Here is a 25949-nt window from a genome sequence, read left to right as displayed (position 1 = left end):
GAGTGGGCTAATGTTTAACTAGGTTTTTATTAAACCCTAATTAAATATATGGTATGTGGAAAGGAGAGATGCCAAGTCTCATTGTGCCTTCTAGGTCTTTTGGACTCCAGCTCCCATCAGCCCCAGCCAGCATGGTCAATGGTCAGGGATTATGGGCGCAGCAGTCCAAAAGCATCTAGAAAACACCAGGTTGGGGGAGGCTGGGCTAGCTCATCCACATCTGCTCTTGGTGGGTCTTTTGGGAATCTCAGGAAAGTGGCAAGTTTCTGAGAGCTGCTATCTGAGCTGTTCTTTGAACTAGAGGTGCCAGGAAACAGTATTTGAAATTTGCCAGGCGCATTTTGCACCTGCCAACCTAGCAGTTCGAAAGCACGTCAAAGTGCAAGTAGATAAACAGGTACCACCCCGGCGGGAAGGTAAACAGCGTTTCCATGCGCTTCTCTGGTTCGCCAGAAGCGGCTTAGTCATGCTGGCCACATGACCCGGAAGCTGTACGACGGCTCCCTCGGCCAATAAAGCGAGATGAGCGCCGCAACCCTAGAGTTGGCCACGACTGGACCTAATGGTCAGGGGTCCCTTTACCTTTATTGGCCTCTTAAAACCAAGTAAAGATGCCCAGGCAGCAGAATGGAGCCTGACCAGAATGGCGCCTGATGTCTCCACCATCTGGAAGTGCATGCCTAGGGGATCCCTGGATCTTGCCTGTTTTCACACACTAGCAACACATCCCGTAGAATTCTATCCATTATATTTTATCTGTGCAATCAGAATGGATTTCAGGAACCTAAAAGCCATATTGAAAAATACGACTTTTGAGCCGTCTGGCCCCAAAAATTGCAACTAGGCATTCCATTTTGGCAACTGTAACCCTAGTTTAAAGAACCCTTTGGTGCCTAGCTTATATATCTGAGGTTCTGAAGTGAACTAGAGGCATCGTTCAAGCAAAACATGAAGGGTACCAGACAGGGAACTGTCTGATATGTCACCTAAACCAGCTTTTAGCTAAACCAGCCACTCTGTTGTGTTCTGCAAGCAAGCTATACAGTATGTTCTGATGCTGATACATTCAAAGTGAAAAACACAGTATGAGGCCATTTCAATGTCTATGCTGATCTCCTGGGAACGGGTCATAGAAACTATCTATTCTTTTTTTCCCGTGTTTTTATCAAATCTTTATTAATTTTCACATAGACAAATATACACAAGTTACATAACATATAAAACAGAAAATGATACAAATGAATAGAAACGATGAAATAAGAAAAGATAAAGAAACAAACATAAACAAATACAATATATTACACTTACATGACAGATTAAAATATATAACTTCCAATAATTCTCATTATACCACTTATATTATCTGTATCCCTTGCACATCATATTATTTTGTTTTGTGTATGTATATATAATCCACTATTATATTTTATGTAATTCTTGGTTACTAGTATCACTCTATTTCTGCAAGTGTCTTATTGTTCATACAGCACATTTTTAAGTATTCTTTAAATATTTTCCATTCCCTATATACCTTTTGGTTTGACACTCCTCTAATTTTTCTATTTCAATTTTGCTAGTTGCAGGTATTCTATCATAAGAATTTGCCACTCTGTAATCTATTCTATAGTGACACTTTTCAGGAAGAGATACGTGCAAGACCTCTGCCTGTAGATTACCGCTTCGCAGGGAGCTGGGGAATCATTTTTTTGCTTGTGTAAAGCACAGGCGGCAGTTACACGTGATTGTCTAATTACAGCAGCTTTATTTTTAAAGGGTTACTCCCATAGATGCAACTAAACAACTAGATAATGAAATGGTACGCTTGGCTTTAAATGGGGTCTCTTGAAACTACGTGGGCGTAGGAAACTCTGTATTTCTTTCAATGCTTATTAGAGATGGGGAAGCAATGGTGTCATTCGGGCTCTGCTGAAACCAGTGGAGACCTAGCCGCTGCTGATACTTCCATCAGGGGAGAGAAGCAGAGCCAAAATCTCCCTGTCATGGCACCTCCACCCCCTGCTATGAGATGCTCTATACCACCTTCCCACTCTTAGCTCTGAGATGAGTTCTGGATGGGTATTTACATAACCTCCCTGCTGCCTCCGCAGGTAATATTTATCGGAATACTCCACCCCGGTGTAACCAAATATGAGGCATGTGGTGCGATGCAATTGATTTATTAAACAGAAACAATAAATGAGTACGTTTCCGAGCACAATTCAAAGTTTTGGTGCTGACCTTTAAAGCCCTAAATGGCCTTGGTCCAGTATACCTGAAGGAACATTTCCAGCCCCATTGTTCAGCCCAGACACTGAGGTCCAGCTCTGAGGGCCTTCTAGTGGTTCCCTTGCTACGAGAAGCCAAGTTACAGGGAACCAGGTAGAGGGCCTTCTTGGTAGTGGCACCCGCCCTGTGGAATGCCCTCCCACCAGATGTCAAAGAGAAAAACAACTACCAGACTTTTAGAAGACATCTGAAGGCAGCCCTGTTTAAGGAAGCTTTTAATGTTTAATAGGTTATTGTATTTTAATATTCTGTTGGAAGCCACCCACAGACGGGCGGGGTATAAATAATAAATTATTATTATTATTATTAGGATTAGGATTCCTTGGTGTACACCCAACTTTCTTTATCTCATATCGTAGAATTGTACGTTGGAAGGGAGCCTGGGGGTCATCTAGGTCCAAGTCCCAGCAATGCAGGAATCTCAATGAAAGCATCCACAACAGATAGACAACCAACCTTTGCTGAAAATACTCCTCCACCTCCCAAGGGAGTCTGTTCCACTGTCAAACAGTTCTTGCCACCAGAAAGTTCTACCTGATGTTTATCCAAGAAAGTTATTCCTGATGTATGTCCAAGAAAGGAGTCTCTTTTTCTTGTAACTTGAAGCTATTGATTCAGGTCCTTACCCCCCCCCCCCCAGCACAAGAAAACAAGCTTGCTCTGTCTTCCATATGTTGGCCTTTTAGATATTTGAAGATGGCTGCCATATCGGCTCTCAATCTCCTCTTATCTAGGCTAAACACATTACTTTATTGCAATGGCTGCTATAAAACAGATCCTATTTAAAAGACCAAGTCTGCTTCTCATCCACCATCAACTTCCACGCCATCAGTCACCTATTCCCTGACTCCACTCTCACGGTTGACTCACCATCAGCATTCATTTTTGGAAAGAAAAAAAAAAAATTATTGCTCAATGTCCACATAACAAATTATCAAACCATACAGTCACCTACATACGGTAATTTAAGTGATTTGTGTAAAGTTCCCATTCCTCCTTGAAGTCACAGTTGTCTTTGTCTCACAATTTGTATGTCAATTTGGCCAGTTCTCCACAGTTCATTGCCATCAGCATTCAAACTCTCTTTCAAAGGCTCATCCAATCACCGCTCACTATGCATTTACCTTAATTCTCCCTCCTTTGGCAATCTTTACAATACTTTAGTCTATGGTTGCCATCAATTTTGATTTTAATTAATTCTTTGATGTTTTTATAATGTTGCACTATTTTAGTGTTGTTAGCCGCCCTGAGCCCGGCTTCGGCTGGGGAGGGCGGGATATAAATAAAATTTATTATTATTATTATTATTAATTCCTCTATTAATATTTATGCATATAGCATTATGTTCGAAATACCAGAACTTCATAGTCCACCCCCAACCGCAATTGGGCTGCCCTATTCTTAGGAAGGTAGCACAGGTGTGTGGGGGAGGGTGAAAGTCACAGACAGGTGCAGGGATGTGTGGGTGGCCCTTAGGTGCCATTTCTGTCCCATGATGCTTCCAAGTGAGAGCAGGAAGCCTTACCCTTCGAATTGTCTTATGACATGTGGTCCTATGGTGTCTCCATGAAGCTAAATCAGAAGACTGCTGAGCCTTTGAGAGGCTACTGTGATTTTAACCAAAAGCAGAACTGTCAACAGATCTGCTGCTTCCTGTTCAGAATGGCTGGGAGATTAATTTCCCCTGGCAGAAAGGCTTTAATTACTGTTTTCCCCTTGCTTAACTCTCCCCCCCCTTTCCTTTTATAATGCAATACTGGTATTTCACTATAAAATAAAGACTAGGAGAGTAGCTCCATCCATCCCTCCCCTTTTGCAGGCAGCAGAGGTTGACTAATTAAGGGGCGATTATGGGGCAATAAATCACTTACCAGTGACAGTTGTGCATGTGTAGGTGCTCCACACAATCAGGACTCCTGGTTGAGCAGGGTTCCCCATGGGGAAAGGCCGCAGCTCAGGGCTCATCCAGTCTTGTCCTTGCCCCACTGCTTTCCCCTAGAAAAAACCCTCAATATTTACTGCTGAATCAGAGCAAATGTCCATTGGGTTCTCCAGGTAGAATTCCCTGTCTGGAATTCTGGAGAGCCACGGCCAGTCACTGTAAACAATACTGAACAAGAATTTCCAATGGTGTCCATAAGGCAGGTGCAACAGAGCTACACATTTATTTGTAAGCACTCTGCAAACCACAACCCGTGCATTTTAATTTAAAGCCTTCCTCGGGGGGGGGGGGAATAGAATTTGATGTTCTTCTTCAAAGAGAATTATCTTGGGGCATATCATCACCACAGACTTAAAACAGCTTTATTAGTTGTGCTTCTGGGAGATTCTCTAAGGATTTCCTATGGAATTGTCAATACCCTTGACCCAAACTACAAGTGATATTTGAGGGGGGTTAATGATACAGTTATGAAACTGCCACATTACATAGATAACCCTAGATATTAAATGGATATTATTGAAAGGATTCAGAAAGAGATTTCAGGAGGAGGAGGAGGAGGAGAAAGCTAGCCTGCGAGGCAGGCTTTAAATTGAAATGTGATTTGCATTTAATGAGAACAAACTTGAACAATTTAGCTGTTGTGATGTGTGAAGTTTGCACACCAGCCGGCAATTCTCACCTGCAATCCTGACACTCAGTTCTAGGGATCTTTTGAAGCTGAGACCTTGCACTACAGAGTTTGGCACCCCAAGGGTTTACACAGACCACAGAGATAAAATGAGAAGGTCCTATGGATAGGTCTGGCAGTGGTGCACATGAATAACTCCTCTTTTAATTGCTACCAGTGCAACATGCTTGCTTTTAAAAACTTAAGAACTTATTATCACAGTGGACAACCAGTTGTCTACAGGAAGCCTGAAAGCAGGACCTGAGTGCAACAGACACTCTTCATTATTGATTCCCAGCAACTGATATTCAGAGGCATGCTGCCTGTCCCCTCTCTCAGCTTCCATGTTCCAATTACATATCCCCCACTGTCTCATTTGATACATGCTTGAGCTAAAGAATTGTTATTATGGTGCCCACATATGCATTGCAAAGTGTTTTTCAGGTACTTAAGAACATACTTTGAGTCTCTGCCCCCAAAAACTCTGCAGGTCTTGTTTTCCATTGTGTTTATTAAGTTTTATCAACAAACATGACAACAGAGTATGGTCATGAATTGCAGCTTTTAAATAATGAATTCAAATCTAGAGGATTTCCTCATCCCAGTCTACATGGACTTCAGAATTCCACAATTTCATGGCAAGGAAGTCTGGTTTGAGAAGCAGAGCCATTCCATCATAGCAGAATTGTGGTCCCAGAGTAGAATTATGTATTTCACTCTTTGGTTTTTATAGATAATAGCCATATCCCATTGTAATGCTAAGAGTATACCTTCACTTCAAACTTATACCATCTACTGCATAGACTTTTGGGAGCCGCAATTTGGTGTGAGTGCCAAACATTCTCTGTTTAGGATCCCTCATCCTTCTTGTACAACTACAATGCCCAAAGTTCACTAGGGAGAGGGAATGGTGGCTAAACCAGTTTGTAGTGGACATGCTTTCTATTCCACAGGCAGAGAACCTGGGGCCCTGGGGCTGCTGTTGGACTCCGGCTCCCATCAGCCACTCCAACATGCCCAGCCAGCAAGCATGATGGGAGTTGTAGTCCAGCAATAGCCAGAGGATCACCAGAATTTCCCCCTAATTTTCTGCTCTAATCCCTGGCTAGAATGAATTCACCGGATGTCAGAAATAGATTACTGGAGGTGGTATCATGTGGTTTTTCTGTGGGTTGTATTCAGTGTGTGCAGTGAGCAAAAGGCAGCTCATGCAAGCAATCTTTCTCTACTCCTCCCCTCTACACTCTGCAATTCCTCCCTGGGGAATGACTAAAAACATCTGGAGGGCCACAGATTCCCACCCTTGAAGGAGAGAATACATTTTGCCCTTGTGGTGATGATCCAAAACAGCACCATGCTTCTAATGGAGCAAGCTTCTGCTTACAGAAGTTCACATTGCATTCAGTATCAGGATGTCATGGCCTCCTTTTGTGGATTTTCCCCTCCCTAGGGCATGATCTGTAATTTTTTCTTGGTTCCTTTCTTCCTCTTGGGCGCTTTTCTTTCCCTCCCAATATGAGCGAAGGCTCCTTTGTCTCGGGAAGAGGACTCCTGTGATCCAGTTTGACTTCCTTTGTATCTTTCAGTGGTTTCAACTGCAGCCAAAGTGCCTCAGCTTTTTCATTCATTTAGGAACCCCGACTTGAGTTAGTACGTATGCATATTATCTCTCTGTCTACCCTGCATGGTTCTCATTTATAACCTGCAATCTCGGCACAACCTTGCACAGAACACTGCTTTGGTGGAATCAGTAACTGGTCAGAGATATTAATCAATGCTCCGGCTAAATCACAAATGCCACTTTGACGTGTGTTCTGAAGCTCGCTGCTCCGTTTTGGCTGCTCTGGGTGTATTTGGAGATGAGAAGCCAGTTGTTTTGGACGCACTAGATAAGATATGGAGGACCTGTGCCCCTCTGGATGCTATTTGACTCCCAACTCCCATCAATCCCAGCCAGTATAGCCAGTGGTCAGTGATGATGGGAGTTGGAACATCTGGGAAGCCACTCCTCCTCTCAGTGAGTGTGCTACAGCTATCTCTCCCACCACACCCATAGTCCCCACAATTTTGCTCCCCAAAGCACAATACAAGCACCGGCGGTACCGATATTATTTTCCCGCAACGCTAACTCAGTTCTCACCTATGGGTTTCCTGCTCCTTTTGGCTTTTCCCCACACATTAACTGATGGCCAGTAAATGGAATCCCTATTATATTTTGTTATTTAGATGCTACTAACGAGGGCACTTAAATAATGATACTAAGTACTAATGGGATTTAATGAAAGAAATGGAATACCACCAGCAGATGCTGAACATAGCCCACACCAAGGATGGGAAAACTTTGACCCTCCAGATGTTGCCAAACTGCAACTTCCACCATCCCTGACCATTGGCCATGCTGGCTGGGGCTGGAGGGGGCTGGGTTCCAACAGCATCTGAAAGTCCACAGCTTCCCTATCCTTGTCTACACTTTCCAAGGTGGAATCCCATGTCCGCATGTGTAATAATCCCCTCCACTCCTGGTAGCTGCTTCAAATCAGCATATGCAACCCAGGAGAGACTGATTTTCACCAGAGGAGCACATTTCCCTTACAACTTCTCCTTCCTACAACTTCTCCTCCCAATCTTTCCATTCCCCCTTTGCTTGGGGTGGGGTTCCTAAGCATATATCACATGGTAAAAGGGCTGGTATTTTGGATCCTGTTTGCCAGACACACAGACACACACCAAAGGAACCAAGTGGTCCACACTTAGGGCTGTAAGGTCTATGGCAGCAGAGGCCTTTGGGAGGCTCACTGCGATATGTGCATGTGCCTTCCTCTCCCTCCCTTTGCACAGCCGCCGTACGACAGGGTGACTCCCAAGCACATGGTCACTTCTCTCTGTTTTTGTTGCTCCTGTCCTCGTCCTGATGTGTTAGGTACAAAGGCAGGAAGCTGGCCCAGCACAAGTCGGAAATAGAATGTTTCACTCCAAAAGGGAGTATGGGAAATGGTGGGAGAGCAACAATGAGCAGGTAAGCAAAAGCATGAGCGCCGCAAACCCCTCCTTTCCCAGGCCGTGTGAGATGTCTGTCAGTCGGAGGAGCATCTCGAGAGACATTGTAACCCACCTCCTCAATGTGTCAGCGCTGTACATCCCATACGATATGTCTGTAGAAGCTCAGACACCACCGCTCCTTGTTTCCTTGTATGTTGTCGGAACCTGCAAACAGGGTTGCTAAGCCAACCTGGTCTCCTCTTGAGTCTGTAATGTTACGGAAAAATCTAGGTGTGAGGCTGCTCAGTCACCCAGCTCGTCGGGCAGAGCCCGTGGGTCTCTGTGGAATAAAGGAAGGAGTCCAGCCAACCGGAGCAAATAGCTGTAGACCAAAGTTTATTGTGCAAAAGGTTCAAAGAGCAAATTTGAACCCCGAGGATGGGGTGACAAAGACTTTTAAAACTTTCCCACCATATCCCAGAATACAGTTCGTACAGCATCATTGCTACATCACTGACATGTCACAAAAGGGGAGGGGTTAACCTTGGCAAACATGTCCAGACAAGTCCTTGGTACAAGATTAGCATAAGCAGACATGGCAGGACAAGACTCGGGTATAAGATTAGCATAGACAAATATGTCTTAAGTACCCACCACCCAAAAGTACAATAGAAGTTCCTTTGCATGTCTGGAGCCTGAGGCGAGTCAGGTGATGAGATTTGGCTTCCCTTGGCTAACAATGAGCCCAGCAATTGTCACCTCTGGGAACTTCCTGGAGTCCTTTTTCAACGGGAAAATAGCTTTGGAATGGAGGAAACTGGGAAAGGAGATGATTTTATCTTATTTTTAAAGCTAGGTAACTTCCCTGAGCTGTCAAGTTGAAAGGATACATTCAGGCATAATATTTGTAATATTTAATTGAAAGATGTGCCACCCCCCGGTAATTTCCGTAACAGTTACAACAGCTTGATCTACAGCAGGTGAAGGGGGCAACTGCATGGAGAATGGAAGTGTTACCGCCTCATGTTTGTTGATCAAGGAGCAAAGAAAGGTCAGCTTTAACAGAAGCTGGCAACCCTAGCTGCAAGACGGACACTGTCTTTCTCAGTGACGGGAACCATTTTGTCCGCGATTTGTTATTTTGCCGCCAAAAAGGAGACTCTTTGCAACAAAACATCCCCCCTGCTGGTATGTATTTGGCCTAGCCCAGCTGGCAAAGAATCATCAGCATCGGTCTCTGGCATGTGTTGCTCTGGGCTACACACATGGTGAATTTGTTACAAATGTGCCACTGGCTTTATCCTTTTTATTTTAATACCAGCGATGCATTGTAATGATCGGACAAGGGCTTCCTGGGGCACTCTTGGCATTACTGAAGTACTCTCAGGCATGCATAGTCGACAATGACAGCACTACAAAATGCATGCCAAGAGCTTAAAGGATGTCTGAACAAACCCAGAGATCGCCACTGAAGGACTCTGTACTGCACGGAGCATGAAGACAATAAACAAAGAAATTAATAAGCAGCTAGGGGAGCTCAATCCTACCTCCCAAAATCTCTCACCTGGCCTCCAGTATAGAGTCCTACTTATGTCCACCACATGCATCTGCACTTACGAATCTTTCTCTTGTATGAGATGAGATGCAAGCAATGAAGGACTCTTCAGCCAAGAGAAGGGGAGAGAAATGTGATTCAGTTCGCATTCGAAGGTGAACCTGCCTTCAAAATAGGAAAGCATTTTTTCCTCTAATTTTCCAGGTCTTACTAGTTCTTGTCAGATGCTGCCAGCCCAGGAGCAGGCAAGTGAGTTTCAGATGGCAGGGAGCTAGGAATTTGGATGATATTTATCCTGTTTTTGAGAATCTTCTCCTGTGGAGCTAACTTGTCACTGGCTCATAAATTATATTCACAGTCCAAGCTATTTGGTTTCTAAGCATTCCCCCCAGCAACTTTAACATGCACAAAGGACATTTATTTATTCTTGCTAAATTACTTTCCCTAAAAATTCTTCATCAGCATAAACTTGGAGACATGCATATTTCTTCCAGATATGGCAAGCTCTAAATTTCCTTTTGACAGCTCTAATATCAATACATCAACTTTTACAACTATCATTCCATCCATATATTTAGCTTATCACGTTGACACGTCTCTGAACCCAAAATTTATTGACCATCAACTGATAAAACTCTAAGTGCCTTTATGACCTTGGATGATAAATTGAGCTTTCACCAAATTTGAGATAAACCTGTAGCCATGAACATTAATGACCCAACATTCTTCCTATGTTTATGAAAACAAACCATTCTGCCTTCTGAATGAAGTTGAAATCAGTTACCCAAAATTCTCCTGAAGCTCACTTTAGGGCTGTGTACTTCCTTCAAAAAATTATTACACTTAATTATTTACAATGTCAACTTCTTAATTATTTCTCATGGACCATCCTCATTTGGCTATGACTTGATTTTGTTAAAATAAAATATGATCTGTTCTTTATTTGGAGATAGATTAATATATCAGTAGCCATTCCAGAAAAATTAAAGCATCTACAGTATAGTGTAATATCTGTGACACTGTGAAAAAATAGATTCTGACCAGAGATAGTAGGATTTGTCATTTTAGCCAGGAATCATGAACAGGCAGATCCAGATCTGTAGAGCAATCTCATCTGACAGCTGAACCAACTTTTAATCAAGATGAAGTAGAAAGTTTACAGTCTCACTTGCAAGGAATATAAACTTGGTTGCTAAAACCGTAAGAGATAAAGGAATTTCCCATTTTAGTGTTGACATTCCTCTCTGGGTGCTACATCTAATATCCCAAATATGCCTGAATGATAGTTCTCCATCACTGTCAAGTTCTTATGGCGACATGTCTCCGTCATTATTTTAGAGCCTGACCACCTCGGTGACAAATTGTGGACAGGATTTCAGAATGGAAAACAGTGTGTGTCCCCACAAAAAAAAATACGAAAGTCAACCTTCTCCTAAAGCATTTGGATAAGCTACAAAGCATCATTCAAAATGAATAACAATCCTTTTTAATGGACTCCCAGGTGTTCCTTCCATGGCGATCTCTTGAGTTGTTCAGGTCATCAATTTAATCCCTGCTGTTCTGTCTTTTTATTCCCTTGTTGGGCTTCAGTGATGTCAGCAGTGGTCGATTGTGTTCACACATCTGCTCAGGATTGATCCACAGCTTCTGTTTGTTTGTCAACCTCTCTGTGTGGCATTCTCTCTCTCTCTCTCTCTCTCTCTCTCTCTCTCTCTCTCTCTCTCTGCCCTCCTCCATCTCTCTCTTCCCCCTTTTTCTCTCTCTTGTCTTGGCTGTGCCCGTTTCTAACTTGATTGATCTGTTCTGGAAAAAGAACAGCAATTCAGTTGAAGAACGAGAAGCAAATTGGTGGGGAAGAAAAGTGCATGCAAATATCAATTACTCATATGCTGTTTTAGCCTGTTGACAGCGGGGAGGGAGCTGCTTCCCCACAGTATATGCAATCTTTGTCCTGTATATTTTCCCTCCAGTGAAGAGCCAATGTTCATTCTATAGCATGATGAATTTCATTTCAGTAGAGCTGAGAGACAGCACGCTATTGAGGAAGATGCCCTACATTTGTTAGCTTAAATCTTATTAAACAGACCGAGGGCGTTTCTACTTGCATGGAGGTAAATGCGCCTGAAATCAATGGGGCTTTACTTCCAAGGAATTTTGGTACAGAAGTCTCACAGGTAGAGCAAAGGTCTACCAGCAATCTCAAGAGAGAATTTTAGATATGCATATCTGGTGGGAGAATTCCGCTTTCCTCTGTGGGCCACAGACATGTCAGTCTTGGTGTGGTGAATCTGCAGCTGTGCTTTGGAGCATTGATGCATTGATGCATGACCTGACCATGTCAACTGTATGACAAGTGAGTGTGTGCTGTGAGACTGTTTGGAATATGAAACTTGTTCATGTCTTTGAATTCGGGCTGGGCAATATATCGTCCAAAACAGATTTGAAGTCCATATTGTCATATCGGTTTCATAATTTTTGACCTGGCAATATATCGCGAATCATGGTGTGTGTGTGTGCGCGCGTGTGTGCTATGCAAAAAAAATCAAAATGTGGGGGGAAACTGTGAAGCCAGCCAATGCCTCTACATAGCTCCATCTTTATGTCAGCCATCATGATATATCGGTATATCACAATGTTTAGCTGGTGATATATCACGATGTTGAAAACCAGATATCGGCCAGCCCTGCTTTGGATTAATGCTCATGTTTTGAGCCGATAACACAGGCTTGGCACAATAGGCTTTGGCAACCAATCCTGTACTGCCCTTGCCTTGCGCAGTGTAGACCAAGAAGGTAAATAAACACTGCAGCCAATAAAACAATTGTTTCCACAATTCCTTAGGTCAGGGTTAGGGAACTTTTGACTTTCCAGATGCTGCTGGACTACAGTTCCCATCAACCCCAGCAAGCATGGCTAGTGTCCAGCGAATGATAGTTCTGTAGTTCAGAAACATCTGGAAGGCCAAAGATGCCCCACATCTGCCTTTTGGGAAAGGATTATCCAAGTCTTCATCATATGAATGTCGATAAAACCCAGTGATGGCAACAGAAGGAACTGAGGCTAGAAGAGCAGAAACCATTTTCTCTTTTCATGTAGGCACAGATATTTAACTTGTGTTGTTCTAGTTATTTTCTGTGTGTGCCAACATGGGGATAAATCATGGCAGGGATGAAGGACCTTTAACTCCCTGGATGGTGATGGATTCCTGCTCTCTTCAGCTCCAGCCAGCAAGATCAATGTTCAGGGATGAGGAGAGTCCGTAGCCCAGAAACATCTGGAGGGCTGTAGGTTCCCTGCCCCAGATTTAAGGCATTGAGATTGGCTGACTTATCATCACAGAGACAAACCCTCATGCAAGCTGTTGCGAGATAGATATACGTTTCTTATTTGTTGCATTTAATTAAGTCGGTAATTTTAAGCCAAAGTCATAGCCGCGCTACCAAGGCATCGATGTTTTGACAGCCTCATAAAACATCCCATCACATAATTGATTTTAAATGATGGAAGTGAAAGCTATTAGTGGGCGGCTTGTGACTGATTGTTGCTCAAATATAAAAGTGCCTTGCAAACAACTAACATCATGCACATAAAAATGTTTCATGTTTGTGCAACAGCTCCCATTTTGTGGTTTTCTCCGACTTGCTTTCCGTGGAAGGAAATTGCTGGGAGAAACCACCTTTCCAACATAATGTTGCCAGGCTCCTGTTACTGTTTGAGCTGATGCATTGACTTTTCCCAGGGTATCATTGTAAGCAACATGGCCATGACGCAGCTTCCAACTTTTGAAGCCCAAATTGGTTTGCACGGTCCATTCTATCACCTAGAATCCAGAGAAGGAGGAACATCTAAGTTCTATTTGGGTGCAATGCCTGAACAGGAAATATGGATGCTAAGAGGAGGCGTGGAGTCCTACTCACTCATCCCCTTCTACAACATCCATGTGAGCTCCAGACCACCCCATCTCTGATCTCAGCCTTCCCCTACTGAATGGGGAAGGTAAGAAGAGGACTACCTACTACTCTTGTTGGCTTTAACATTGAGTAGAAGCCCTGTGTGATCAGGAACCCTGAAAAAGGAGGGTTCTCATGGAGACTTCTACTCATGTTCAAGCAGAGGTTCAGACCTTCCTCATTCAACATAGAAAATTTGGGGCATGCAGAGGTAGGGGCGTTGTGTACAATTGCGACTGCCCCGTATCAAAAGGGATATTGTAGAGAAAGTAAAGGTTCCGAAAAAGGCAACCCAAATGATCAAGGGGCTGCAGTAACTCCCCTATGAGGAGGCCATAGCCCCAGGTGCCTGTCATTGGGGATCTCTGGGTACCAGAGCCCAGTCTGGCAGTGCCACCGCAACCCCAGCCCCTCACTGAATGGCCGCCTGGTTAGTGTTGGAGGGATGCACCCATAGGCAGGTGGACAGGCAGAGTGGTGCAGTCCTGTGAACCCTCCATGCCCTGCGCCAACCTAGGGGCGGAAGCGAAGGTTAGGCTGGCATGACAGGATTTTGTTTGCCCTGCATACCCAGTGCCTGGTCCCACCCGTTGCATGTGCACATGCACGCTGGGTGCCAATGAACTGCACAACGCTGCTGATTTGCTCCCACAGGCAGTAGTGATGGCCACCAACTTTAGAAGAGGATTAGGCAAATCGACAGAGGATATGGCTATCTACTCCGTACACTGTTGGGGGCAAAAAGGCTCTGAATACCAGTTTCTGGGGGACACAAGTGGGGAAAGAACTGCTGAGGGCTTCTCACAGGCTCCTTCAACAAAAGGGTGCTGGACTCGTTGGGCCTTTGGTCTCCTGCCTCCTACTAATGTTCCTATTGCCTGTTCAGGCCTAACACGTCAACAGGGTTCTCTAGACCTTCGATGGAGGTATTTTAAGCAGAGGGTTGTAATAATAATAATAATAATAATAATAATAATAATAATAATAAAATTATTTATTTAACCTGCCCTTCCTGGTTCAGAAAACCGGGCTCAGGACGGCTAACAACAAATTTAAAACACTTAATTGATGCAACAAAAAACAGCATAAAATACAGTATAAAATGTGAATAACAATAAATTCAGAATTCAAAAATCAATTTAGGTGGGAAATCCATCCAATAAACATTAGATGATCACCAGGGCTAGCTGGCTAAATTAGTCCTATTTGGGCCAGCGAGGAGACCAGGGGAGAATTAGCTGTGGGATCCCAGAGCGGGTAGTCTTCATAAAAAGGGGAGGGGAGGAGAGGAAGGGCAATAAAAGATCAGGCTAAGTTCAAGTTGAAAGCCAGGAGGAATAACTCTGTCTTACAGGCCCAATGGAAGGAGGTTAAATCCTGCAGGGCCCTGGTCTCATGGGACAGAGCATTCCACCAGGTTGGAGCCATCACTGAGAAGGCCCTGGCCCCGGCCCTGTTGTAGTTGCAAGATTGCTCCATTGAGCAGGGGGTTCCACTACATGACGTCTCAGGTTTCTCCCAACTCTTAAAAACCTATTCAATTGCTTTATGCAGAGTCAGGCTATTGGTCATCTAGGGCAGCACTGTCTGCGCTGACCAATGGCAGCTTACCAGATTTTCACACAGCCACAGGACAGGTTGGGAACTGAACGGGGGACACTGTGTGTTCCAGCACTTTGCATGTGTTTCTTGTGCGAAGCCTGGCTTGTTCAGCCTGCATGTCACAAGCCCTTATATGGCTCGGCAGCTAGGCAGATCTGAGACACTACAGAGCTATGCTGCTCGCGGCTCCAGCCAAAGCTTTGAGTGTCTTCCTCCCCCCCCCCCCCCCCATGGAAGCCTAAGGTGACTTTTACTATCTTGCAGCTGCAACTGCAGAGGAGGAGAAGAAAAACAGCATTTTAACTTGATTTATCCACCGCTATAAGCACTCATCTGTGCTCTTTAAAAAATAATTACAAAGGTGCAGAGATTTTTTACAGCAGTGAGTTTGCCAGAAAATGCTGCACATTCAGTGAGATATTGATGCCCCCAAATTCCTGGGAATTGCAAGAGGGGAGAGTGCTGTTGCCCTCAGGTTCTGCGTCAGGGCTTTCCACAGGCATTTGTCAGCCGCTGTCATAACACAATGCTGGATAGCTCAGTCGGTAGAGCCTGAGACACTTAACCTCAGGATTGTAGGTTAGAGCCCCACATGGGTCAAAAGATTCCCGCATTGAAGGGGGTTGGCCTAGATGATGCTCGGGTCCCTTCCAATTCTCCAATTCCGCGATTGTATGATTTCATGACATAATGGGCCATTGGCTTGAGCCAGCAGAAATCTTCCTATGTTATTTCTGTTCAAGCATTCGGCATGCACAAGTACTGAATGTGCGAACGGGCTTCTGAGAATGCATCTGGGTTGTCCTGCCTCAAGTAACAAAGATATGTGGGGAGGGGGACAGCCCATAGCTCAGTGGTGGAGGGTCTGCTTTGCATGCAGAAAGTCCCAGGTTCAAGTCCTGGCATCTCCAGTTAGGAATGGGAATGTCCCCTGCTGAAACCCTGGAGAGCTTCTGCCAGTCAGTGAAGACAATGCTGAGTTAGGTGAGCCATTGGCCTGATTCAGTATAAGGAAGTTTCCTATGTCCCACTGTGGGGGAAATGCATGATAGGAGCATCTTCCCTTTTCTTGCGAGGAATCCTATTCAGAATAAGGGAATTTCCCTTTAAAAAAGGGAAACGTTGACAGCTATGGATAGGAGAAACAAAAGTTATGATGAATTTTCACGAGACTTTTAGAAAAGGGGAAAGAAACTGATGTGAAAATATGCAAAAATGGAAAAAAATGGAAAAATAGGAAATTGAGAGAAACAAAAAATGTCAGATTCACCCATTCCTCTGTGGGTTAGAGAGAGAGAAGGGGAGGGGGGAGAGAGAGAGAGAGAGAGAGAGAGAGACGTGCTTGCCTGCCTGTGAGCTTGGCAAGGGTTGGAAAACCCAACCAAAATCTTAACAGCAATAAGGACACCTTGTAACAGGGATGACGAAGGTGAAAGATTATTCGAGGGATGAAAAGCATTGGGACTGCATTCTGTGGAAAGCTGCCTTCAGTATTTGAGGAGGGACAATGACTTTTGCATGTTTGTCGAATGTCGCTTTGTTTTCCCTCAACGAGAAAGCCAGTGATGCGATCTGACTGACCCCCTCAGTTAAACCTCCCGGATGGGCAAAGAGAGTGACACATGCGTCCCAAGGCCTATTTGGGTGGGGGTGGGTGGGTGGGTAGGAGAAGGGAATTTAAAAATGGCCTTCTGCCTCCAATTTCCTGGAAATGCCACTGGTTTTTATGATTGACACACTTTAGGGAGCGAAGAGGCTTAATTTGCTACATGAACGTGACACAGAGCTCTACAGTAAAAAAAAGAAAGAAAGAAAAGGAACCAGTCTGGCACTTTCGATATATGGACATGGCAAAGAGCCCAGCTTGGGGTGGCAGCCGCTGACAGGAGACTCAGTGCCTCCCTGGCTATTAAATGACACACTTCTGCTCTGTCAAGCAGGTGGCCTGTAATTAGGCAATTAGCTCCCAACAAGGCCAGTTGTGTAGTCACCCTGAATGGCTGGACAATCCTCTCAGAACCTAGGTGGACAGTATGTGAGGGAAATGAATATATGCACGCAAGACTTCCTCATCAAAAGACTGCTAACTCTCTCTATTCCAGCGTTCTGAACAGTCTGGAGGTCCCAGGTCAGGAAACCCAACCCCTAATCTCAGGGTGAATGAGAAAGACCATCATAATAACACATGTCACAGCCTCACTGTGGCTACCTTGCTTTGGGGAGGGGTGTTTAGCTGCATCCCCCCCCCCACTGTAATAATAATTTTATTATTTGTACCCTGCCCATCTGACTAGGTTTCCCTAGCCACTCTGGGCAGCTTCCAGCATATATAAAAACATAAGAAAACAGCAAACCATAAAAATGGCTGCCTTCAGATGTTTCCTAAATGTTATATAATTACTCGTCTTCTTGATATCTGATGGGAGGGCGTTCCACAGGGTGGGTGCCACTACCAAGAAGGCCCTCTGCCTGGTTCCCTGTAGCTTCACATCTTTCAGTGAGGGAACCGCCAGAAGGCCCTTGGAGCTGGACCTGAGTGTCCGGGCTGGATGATGGGGGTGGAGATGCTCCTTCAGGTATACAGGGCCCAGGCTATTTAGGGCTTTAAAGGTCAACACTAACACTTTGAAATGACCCCATAGCTGTCGATTGAGACAATGAATCTAAGTCCACAGCCTGCAAGCATGTGAGTTTCCCTACGGGGAATATCCCATGCAGATATTCCCCTGCCTCTTCCCCATGGAAAACCGTAGGAATCCCATGAGTTGAGGACCTTCTGTGATGATGCTCACTGATTCAGTTTGGGAAGCCTCTCTCAAATATCTTCCCCTAGTTTGGTTTCATTTGTGTGATGCCGCATTGAATTCTGGTCTGGGAGAGATCTCAATAAAGATGACAATAAACCCTTAAACTACAAATTCGATGAAAGATCAGCCAGGAATCAAGAAATTTAATTCATGTGGGAATGGAAAACAAGTAAATTTCCAACTAAGTTTCTCGGAGAGTGAGTATTTCCTCTCCCCCCACTTCTCTGGTTTTCTTGACTCTTCTCTTTACACATAAACTTCCAGAAGCAGAGGTCTAATTTCCTAGACTTATTTCTAGTCTAAGAATCCCATCCCCTCAGGGATGACACCTGGGGTGGGCCACACACCCTGAGTGCCCCCTTCCTCCACCAGTGCCCATCCATACTCCACTCTGGTCCCAGAACTACTAACTGCATTAACTCACAAATCCCAGCTACTCCGTTAACCAACATTTCATCCTCCTGTTCCCTCTTACCTGAACTTTTGACAGCAAAGCCTCTCCTCCCATCCCATCCAGTCACAATGTAAAACACAGTTGCGTGGTGAGTTCCCCCCCCCCCAGTGGAAATAAAGACACATGACACAATTATTAAGGTTAATGGGCTAAATAAGGCCACAACTTTATTGGTTACAGGTGATGAGTGGTATTGGCTTAGGCATTGGTCCTAACCGACTATATCCGGCTTCAGCCTGTCTGCTTGAAGTCCAGAAGGGGTAAACCGCCAGTAGGGGGAGTCCTGCTGATGCACATCAACTAGGAACTCCTCCAGGGTCACCGATTGGGGGCGTGCCTTAGGCCCTCACCTCCCTAGGCTTCGGACAGGGCCACACACCCCGGAATCCTTTATCGGACTACCCTTCAATATGTGGGGCAGGTGATGGTGCTTCCTCCCCTCTTCCATCCACAAAACAATGCCAATACCAATGCCTAACCGCCAATACCAAGAAAGTTGTGACAATTTGCTATGAGGTAGGCGAAAACCAAGTGGCCAATTTGCCAAGTGGAAAAATTCCTACCTGGTCCCTCAATGGTGACCAACCAAGGTCCATAGCAAGGTCAAGGAACAAAAACCTTAAAGGGCGGGAGGGTGGGAAACAGGAACAGCTGGTATGCGGGGAAAGAGGGAGATCCCTGGCCGCACCTACGTTTAAATCGGGCAGGTCATGCCCCCAAAGCCAGCCGATTGGCTGGCCAGGGGGTGACGCGGCCAGGGATTCCCCCAATCACGCAGGGGCTGGACTCCAGCCCCGCATGCGTGGTGGGGCTGCGACGCCCGCAATCCCACCTCCTCTGCAGGACGGAAGTGGCTTTCTCTACAGGCACATTCAAACACGGGGAATGTTGCGTTAGTTTTCCTGATCCTAATGCTAGCACTTCAGTCCAATTTTTGAACATTGCTTCCATACTGCAGTACCTTTTGTGTTATGGAACAGTCACTTCCTGACTGGTACAGGCACATATTGCACTGAAGTGCACTCGCACCAGTGGGTGTGGTGTGGCAAAACAAGGAGTATCATTGGACAATGTCTCTACTCCTCCATCCTTTATGTACATGCATGCCTGGGACCCCCTATGATTTCCTATGAAAACAAATGGAAGGGACTGCATACAGGTATGCCATATGCCGCCCCAAATTTCATCACTCCCACAATTCTTTGGGTTAATTGGGTTGCAAATGATTTTCTTTTCTTTTCTGGAACCGATGAACACAGAAAGGAGTGTTAAACTTCCACTATTCCAAAAGTCATAGAAAAGCTCAGATATAATACAGAAATTAGCAATTAGTGAAATGGAATAAACAGCTATGTGAATGCAGTCTACATCGACTGCAGAACACGTGTGACCACTTGTACTGTATTAGCTTGTCAAGTGTTGAAGAAGGATTTCACCACTGGCATAATCCTGTTTCACCAGAGCCACCTCCACAATGTGTCTTGTGATGTATGTGCCTGCAGTGTGTAAATCCAGATGACTGGTCCGTGCATTGTTTCCCCTGATCTTGAGGGAAGTGGTTGTGAGTTTGTGTGTAGTGTGTGTGATACGTTATTGTGTGTGGTGCAGTTCTCGGTAGAAATGCCCACTCTACAATAAGAAGATTGTCTAGGTGGATGAGCCTGCGAACCATTTTGCATCCTCAGGCATGTTTGTTTTGTCTCAGCCATTGCTTAACAGTTTATACTTTGGAGATGCTCCATGATATGGATTGCTGGTTAATAATGTGTAATTTGTTTACATGGATTTGTGTGTGTGTGCCACAGCAGAGAAGGCTTGAAACAGCTGTGTGAACTGTAGGGTATCTCTGCTGATGAAAAGGATGCTTCTCCACATTCTTGTCTGTACGAATGGACCCAGAAACATTTCATCATAGGTGAAATGGACATAATGGCTTGCTCTTCGTAGCCCAGGTGGAGAGGAGACAATGATGGCCCTCTTCAAATACTTGTAGGACAGTTGCATAGAAGAAGAAAGCCAAGACTTGTTCTTTGCTGCCCAGAGGACAGAGCTAGACCATATGTTACAGGAGGCTAAATTTCAGTTGAGCATTCTGAGAAGCTCCTTGATGGTAAGAGCAGTTTGACAATGGAATTGCTTACCTGGAGAGGTGGTGGGTTTTGTTCCAAACTGGAGGTCTTCAAGGAGAGGCTGTACAGCAGTTGCAGGCAACCATTGATTCCCCAGATGTTGCTGAACTACAGCTCCCATCATCCCTGGTCATTGGCCATTCTTTCTGGGACTGATGGGAGTTGTAGTTCAGCAGCTTCAGGAGGACCTGCTGTACAGCTGTCTCCTTGCAATACTCTCTTTTCCATGCACAGAGCAGAGGGTTGAACTAGATGCTGTGCAAGAAGCCTTTCAACTCCACGATTCTGTGATGTCCGAAAAATCCTCTGCATTCTCTAGAATGCAGTAGAAGCCATTGGTGCCTACCTGGTTTCATTTGGGTACCATGATGGTTTATTTCAAGGCTGATTGATGACTACAGCATTTGCTTATACTTATCTTCACACTTGCTTCTTTTGATAGCAGCTAACAAATTTAGTTCAGCTAGCTTTCGGGAATGACACCTGGGCGCTGTGATTCTGACATGTTTATTCAGCGCTGGCACCAGACTTCAATGGGGGCCCTTGGTGTGATGCCAGCGTTGCTTCTCCACTGTCCAACACACACACACACACACAGAGTGAGGCTTGGGCACAGCCCTGTTTGCAATGTCTGGCGCCGCATGTTTTTCTGCTACTGACGCCATTCACTGCCCTCCATGGGGGGCTTCAGTGTTGGGTGGGTGCTGGTGATTTTGAACGGGAGCTAATCTCAGCTGCCATCCATGGGAGCTGCCTGCTGTCTTAAGCGACCCCAAACGCATCACCCTAGACCATAGATCTCTGAAATCAATACATTTCATAGATCTGTGTGCCAGCATGTGGCATTTTGGGTAACCCAAAATGGTAGGTGGCCACTGCAGATGAGCTTGGCTCCCATTCAAAGGAGGCAACACTGGCTGGGGTAAGCTGGCAAATGGGTGTTCCAAACTCTTGGGGCTATCAGAACATTGTCTGAGCTGGCCAGCCACTTGTGATGGCCCTGCTGTTAATAGCTCCCTTAGATATGAACCTTAAGTTCCTTCTCTCTCTTTCTCTCTCTTCCTTGTTTTGCAGCTCCAATGGGAAATCGGTCACATGGGCCCAGAACGAGAAGAGCACAAGCAGGGGAGCCCACCTCTGGCAGAGGCTTTCCGTTCATATCAACAAGAAGGAGAACCCCAACCAAACGGCCGTGATCAAGCCTTTCTCCAAAAGCACAGCCAGCAGCCAGCACAGCGGCAGCGGCAGCAGCGGCGCCACACTCACCGTCCCGCTCCCAGAGTCCAGTGCCAAACCGCTTTACGACGTCTCCGAAGCAGAGGAGCACTACCCGGCTCAGTACCGAGCTCAGACCCCTTCCCCCATCAGCACCATCAGCCAGAGGACCGCCTCGCTCAGCCGGACGGAGGACGATGTCCCGACGTTCCAGACAGAGCAAACCCAGAGGAGCAGCTCCTCCCAAGGCTCCCTGATGGAGCAGATCAGCAGCGTGGTGACCCGCTTCACCGCCAACATCAGCGAACTCAACTCCATGATGCTCTCCACGACCACACCGGGAGCCATGGTGGCCACCCCTCTGTGCTCTTCCTACCTGATCCCGAGAGAAATCCAGCTTCCTACCACCATGACGACGTTTGCAGAGATCCAGCCTCTCCCTGCCATCGAGGTCAACGGCGCATCTCAGTCGGCCAGGAAGCCGTCCTGCGGCAGCGTCAAAGAGGGCCCTTCGGCAGGAACACCAGCAGCGCCAAAGCCAGACCTGGAAGAGTTGGTGGCTTTGACGCCTCCCTCCCCCTTCAGGGACTCTGTTGACTCCGGGAGCGCTTCGCCCAGTTCCCCGGCCTCCGAATCCGCCCTGTGTGTCCCCTCTTCGCCAAAATACGATTCGCTTATGATAAGAGATTATGCTCAGAGTTCTTCTTCTTTGTGAATGTAGCTCACGTTCAACCTTGGATCTCTACAGCTTCAAGACAAGAGAGACGGGAGGCCAACCCTCTGAGATCTCCAGTGTTTACAGACACAAATGAGAGTATTGGGTCACCTCGAATAAATAATAAAACACGGAAGCAGGAAAGGGAAAGATGAGTTATGCTCTTTAAACACACACAAAATTAAAAAAAACTGTTAGCAGATCTTTGTGGCCTTAAAAACATGGGCTTTTAAATGAGATAAAAAAAAACTGCACCTATCTTTGAGGGCTTATAAGGAGTCTCTTAAATCACATACCAAGTGCTTTGCATTATTATATAACAATGAACCGTCGACAACGCATATCGGAGAGAGAGTGTGAAAAGGAAGGTTGACGTTAAGCAACCGTCCAGCGTTTGTTTACTTGGATTCCTTAACCCAGAAGTGAACCTTGACCTTTTATCAAGATAACGGAAGACCAAAACGTTGAATGTACATTTTCTAAGAGACTTCAGATCTGGGACCAAAACAAATCCAGCTCCTTTTTTTGGTTCAAGGCGTTTGTTTGGGTTTTTTAAAATGAAGATCTCAACCAATAGTCACCTGTTCTCTCTAACTGCTAACCATTTTTTTTGGCTAAAACGTTATGTGTACATGGCGGTCCTCCGCGTGTTGACAGACGTAAGTTGATGCATTGCAGCAGATGACTGCAGTCACAGAGGGCTTTCCAAACGACTTCTCATCCGACCGATTTGTTTATGAGGAAAAGTAATAATAATCTCTTCAGTTAAGTATCTAAAAGAAATTTTTTTTTTCTTTGTTAACATTGGATTCACCTCCAGAGCGACAAAATTCCAGGAGGATTTTCCTGACTATTTCACCGTGTTGCCAACCAATAATGGAGTAGCAAAAAAGAAAATTAATAATAACAATATTAATAATAATATTTTATGGAGTACTGTTTTGTAATTCCCTTACCAGGGCAAATGTTGAGGTGAATATTCTCTTTCTAGCGACGCTGTGGAGCTCTTATAGCATAGCTGTGTTTCCCAAGTGAAATCCACACATTTTTATGGAAATTCTTACATTAACATTGCCAGTTTGAAATTTTTACCAGGCTCAAAGGTCTTTTAGTCATAAAGAAAAGGGGTCAGTTGTCTGATATTGTTCTCAAGGAGCAGGGAAGGGCCGCAGCTCAGTGACAGAGTATTGCTTTGCATATAGAAGGTTCCAGGTTCTAGGGCTGGAAGAGAACCCTGTCTGAAATCCCAGGAAGCTTCTGCCAATCAGTGTAGACAATACTAAGCTAGGAGGACCAATGGACTGACTCAGTATAAGGCAGCTTCCTGTGTTCCTATGAGTTGTTGTTCTTAATCAGAGAGGTGTGTCTCCCTAGGGAGATGTAGACAGTTGTCAAGGGAGGTGGGACTTCCTTCCTGGTCCCTCCCAACGCATCTTTTAATTGGGAGAGATGAGTGCAAGCTTACTGCTCTGCCAATCAATTGCAACTGCAATTTGAGAGGCTGCGTGCCCTTTCAGGATTAATTCTCCGTACTGTTTGGCCAACAGGGCAACCAGCAGTTTTCCACAGATTTTAGGCTTTCTTTCCTTTATAGAGATAGCGCACACAAACACACCAACTCTTTCAGGGTGTTAAAGCAGGCAACCGATTCATGGTGTGACTTTGCTCCCTCTGTCCTCCTTCAGTTTCCTGGATCGTGGGCCATGCACAAGAATGAGCAATGGCTGGAGGGAATGTCGTGGGTTACGTTTCTGGCGTGACGGGCTGCTTCTCATAATACAGCCATCGCGTTGGAAGTTTCTTGAAGCCATCGCTTTTGGCTGTGCCATTTGCCATGTGGATTGGGGAAATGGGCACGTGGGTGTGATCATTATGGGGTGGGTTGCCAAGCTAGGTCCAGATCAAGGCATTGGTTTTGTTGCTGGAGAAGTGGAACAGCATCCCCAGGAAGATGTCTACCTCCCCTTTGGCGAGATCAAAGCCCTCTTCATTCGTACGTTATCCATTCAGAGAACATACATGTGAATAACTGTGAGTAGGGGAGGACCTGCTTCTGACCATGGAAGCATCATGCCATCATCATGACTCATAGCCATTGATAGACTTGCCCTCCTTCCGTCTATCTAATCCCCTTTCTCAAGCTGACCAGTCAGTAGCCATCACTAAATCTTGTGGTAGCTATTTCCTATGTGAAGAGGTTCTTTCACTTGTACCTTTCGGCCATGTTTATTTGCTCTGGATAGCTCAGGAAATTGGTTTAAGTCTATATATATACATCGAAACGGGTGGCATGGTGTCTTTATTGCTTACTTATTTAACTGCTGAATGGTTGCCTTCTCTCTCCCAGAAAATGTGGGGCAGAGAACATTTAAAAACACAAATTCCTATATATATATGAGAGAGAAACCCATGATTACAGTTGCTAGAGGCTGCTGAGGAATTTGTGTTTTGAAATGTTCTTCGCCCCGCATTTTCTGGGAGAGAGAAGGCAACCATTCAGCAGTTAAATAAGTAAGCAATAAAGACACCACGCCACCCATTTCGATTGGTGCAAAGGACCATGGCTCAATGGAAGAGCATCTGTTTTGCATGCAGAGGATCCCTGCTTCAGTCCCCAGCATCTCCAGGTAGCACTGGGAGAGAAGCCTGCTTGAAAGCCTGGAGGCCTCCTGCCAGTCTGAGTAAGGTACACTGAGCTCTGCCTCCACAGCTGGAGGCAGGAATGCTTTTGAACACCAGGTGCTGCAAACCACAGGAGGGGAAAATGCTCCTGTGCTCAGGTCCTGCTTCCAAGTTTCCCACAGGCATCTGCTTTGGGACCAATGGCCTGATTCAGCAAGCTCCTCTTATGCTCTTATGAGCTGGGTGGATTAGTGGGCTGACTCAGTACACCTGTGTTTCTGTGTAGTCATGGGCTATGGGATTCCATGGAATCTCTTATGAGCTGGGTGGGTTAGTGGGCTGACTCATGACACCTGTGTTCCCATGTAGTCATGGGCTATGGGATTCCATGGAATCTTGCATTGACTTCATAAGGAAGTTGTGTTTCCTGAATTCCAAAGGGAAGAACGGGGAGATAGAGGAACAACAGAAGAAGGTGGAGGCTGCCTTGTGAAATCTAAATATATAGAAGGGTGGGGAGGGAGAAACGTGGATTTAAAATTCATTCTTTATTTCACTCAGCAATGAATGTGTAATGCAATAGAAGCCAGTGTTGTGGGGCAGAGCTGTGGAGTTGCCCTCACAAGGCTGGATGGAGGTGGGACAAGGCAGAAATGAGATCAGGGAGTGAGCACTCAGAAGCAGAGCAAATTCAGCATTCCCACCAATGGGTCCACACCACCCAGCCCTACCCCATCCAGGTACTTTGCAGAGATGATGCCCCACTACACTGGTCACTCCTGGTGTTGTGTTGAAAACGAAGAAAAAATGGGGCTAATATAATGGGCCACCAGATCAGGGGTGAGAGAGCTCCTTTGGTCCTCCAGTTGATGTTCGACTCCCAACTCTCCTAAGTCCCAGCCAGCAAAGTCTATGGTCAGGGACTATGGGGGTTGAAGTGCAGACAGATATGGTGGGTCACTGGTTCCCCATCCCTGCAGGAGATCCAACTAGTCCACAAAACTGCAATGCAGCCCATCAGCAGGG

General features: G+C 45.5%; 1 protein-coding gene and 1 long non-coding RNA gene across 6 annotated transcripts in view; one reads left to right on the top strand and one right to left on the bottom strand.

Moving 5' to 3' along the window:
* GRM5 (glutamate metabotropic receptor 5) overlaps nucleotides 1–22345 on the top strand; it is a 257435-nt gene extending 235090 nt beyond the window's left edge. For 2 of the 5 annotated variants that reach the window (XM_081001805.1, XM_081001806.1), the window contains exons 9-10: nucleotides 7816–7911; nucleotides 21446–22345. In XM_081001805.1, coding sequence (XP_080857931.1) covers nucleotides 7816–7911; nucleotides 21446–22301 — 952 coding nt within the window. In that variant the 3' untranslated portion in view covers nucleotides 22302–22345. Of the gene's footprint in view, nucleotides 1–7815; nucleotides 7912–21445 lie in introns of those variants that run through there. The other 3 variants (XM_081001807.1, XM_081001808.1, XM_081001809.1) reach the window with 3 other exon arrangements.
* Nucleotides 1–23020, bottom strand: part of LOC308475404 — a 222904-nt gene extending 199884 nt beyond the window's left edge. Inside the window, exons 1-2 of the long non-coding RNA XR_013985150.1 lie at nucleotides 22883–23020; nucleotides 8323–11232 (exon numbers count right to left, since the gene is read on the bottom strand). This is a non-coding gene — a long non-coding RNA (uncharacterized lncRNA). The remainder of the gene's footprint in view (nucleotides 1–8322; nucleotides 11233–22882) is intronic.
* Nucleotides 23021–25949: the final 2929 nt, after the last annotated feature.

This window comes from Podarcis pityusensis (assembly GCF_964106645.2).
Source record: "Podarcis pityusensis genome assembly, chromosome: 4".
Lineage (NCBI taxonomy): Eukaryota > Metazoa > Chordata > Lepidosauria > Squamata > Lacertidae > Podarcis > Podarcis pityusensis.
Note: the sequence above shows the minus strand (reverse complement) of the source record. Positions and strands in the feature narration are given on the sequence as shown.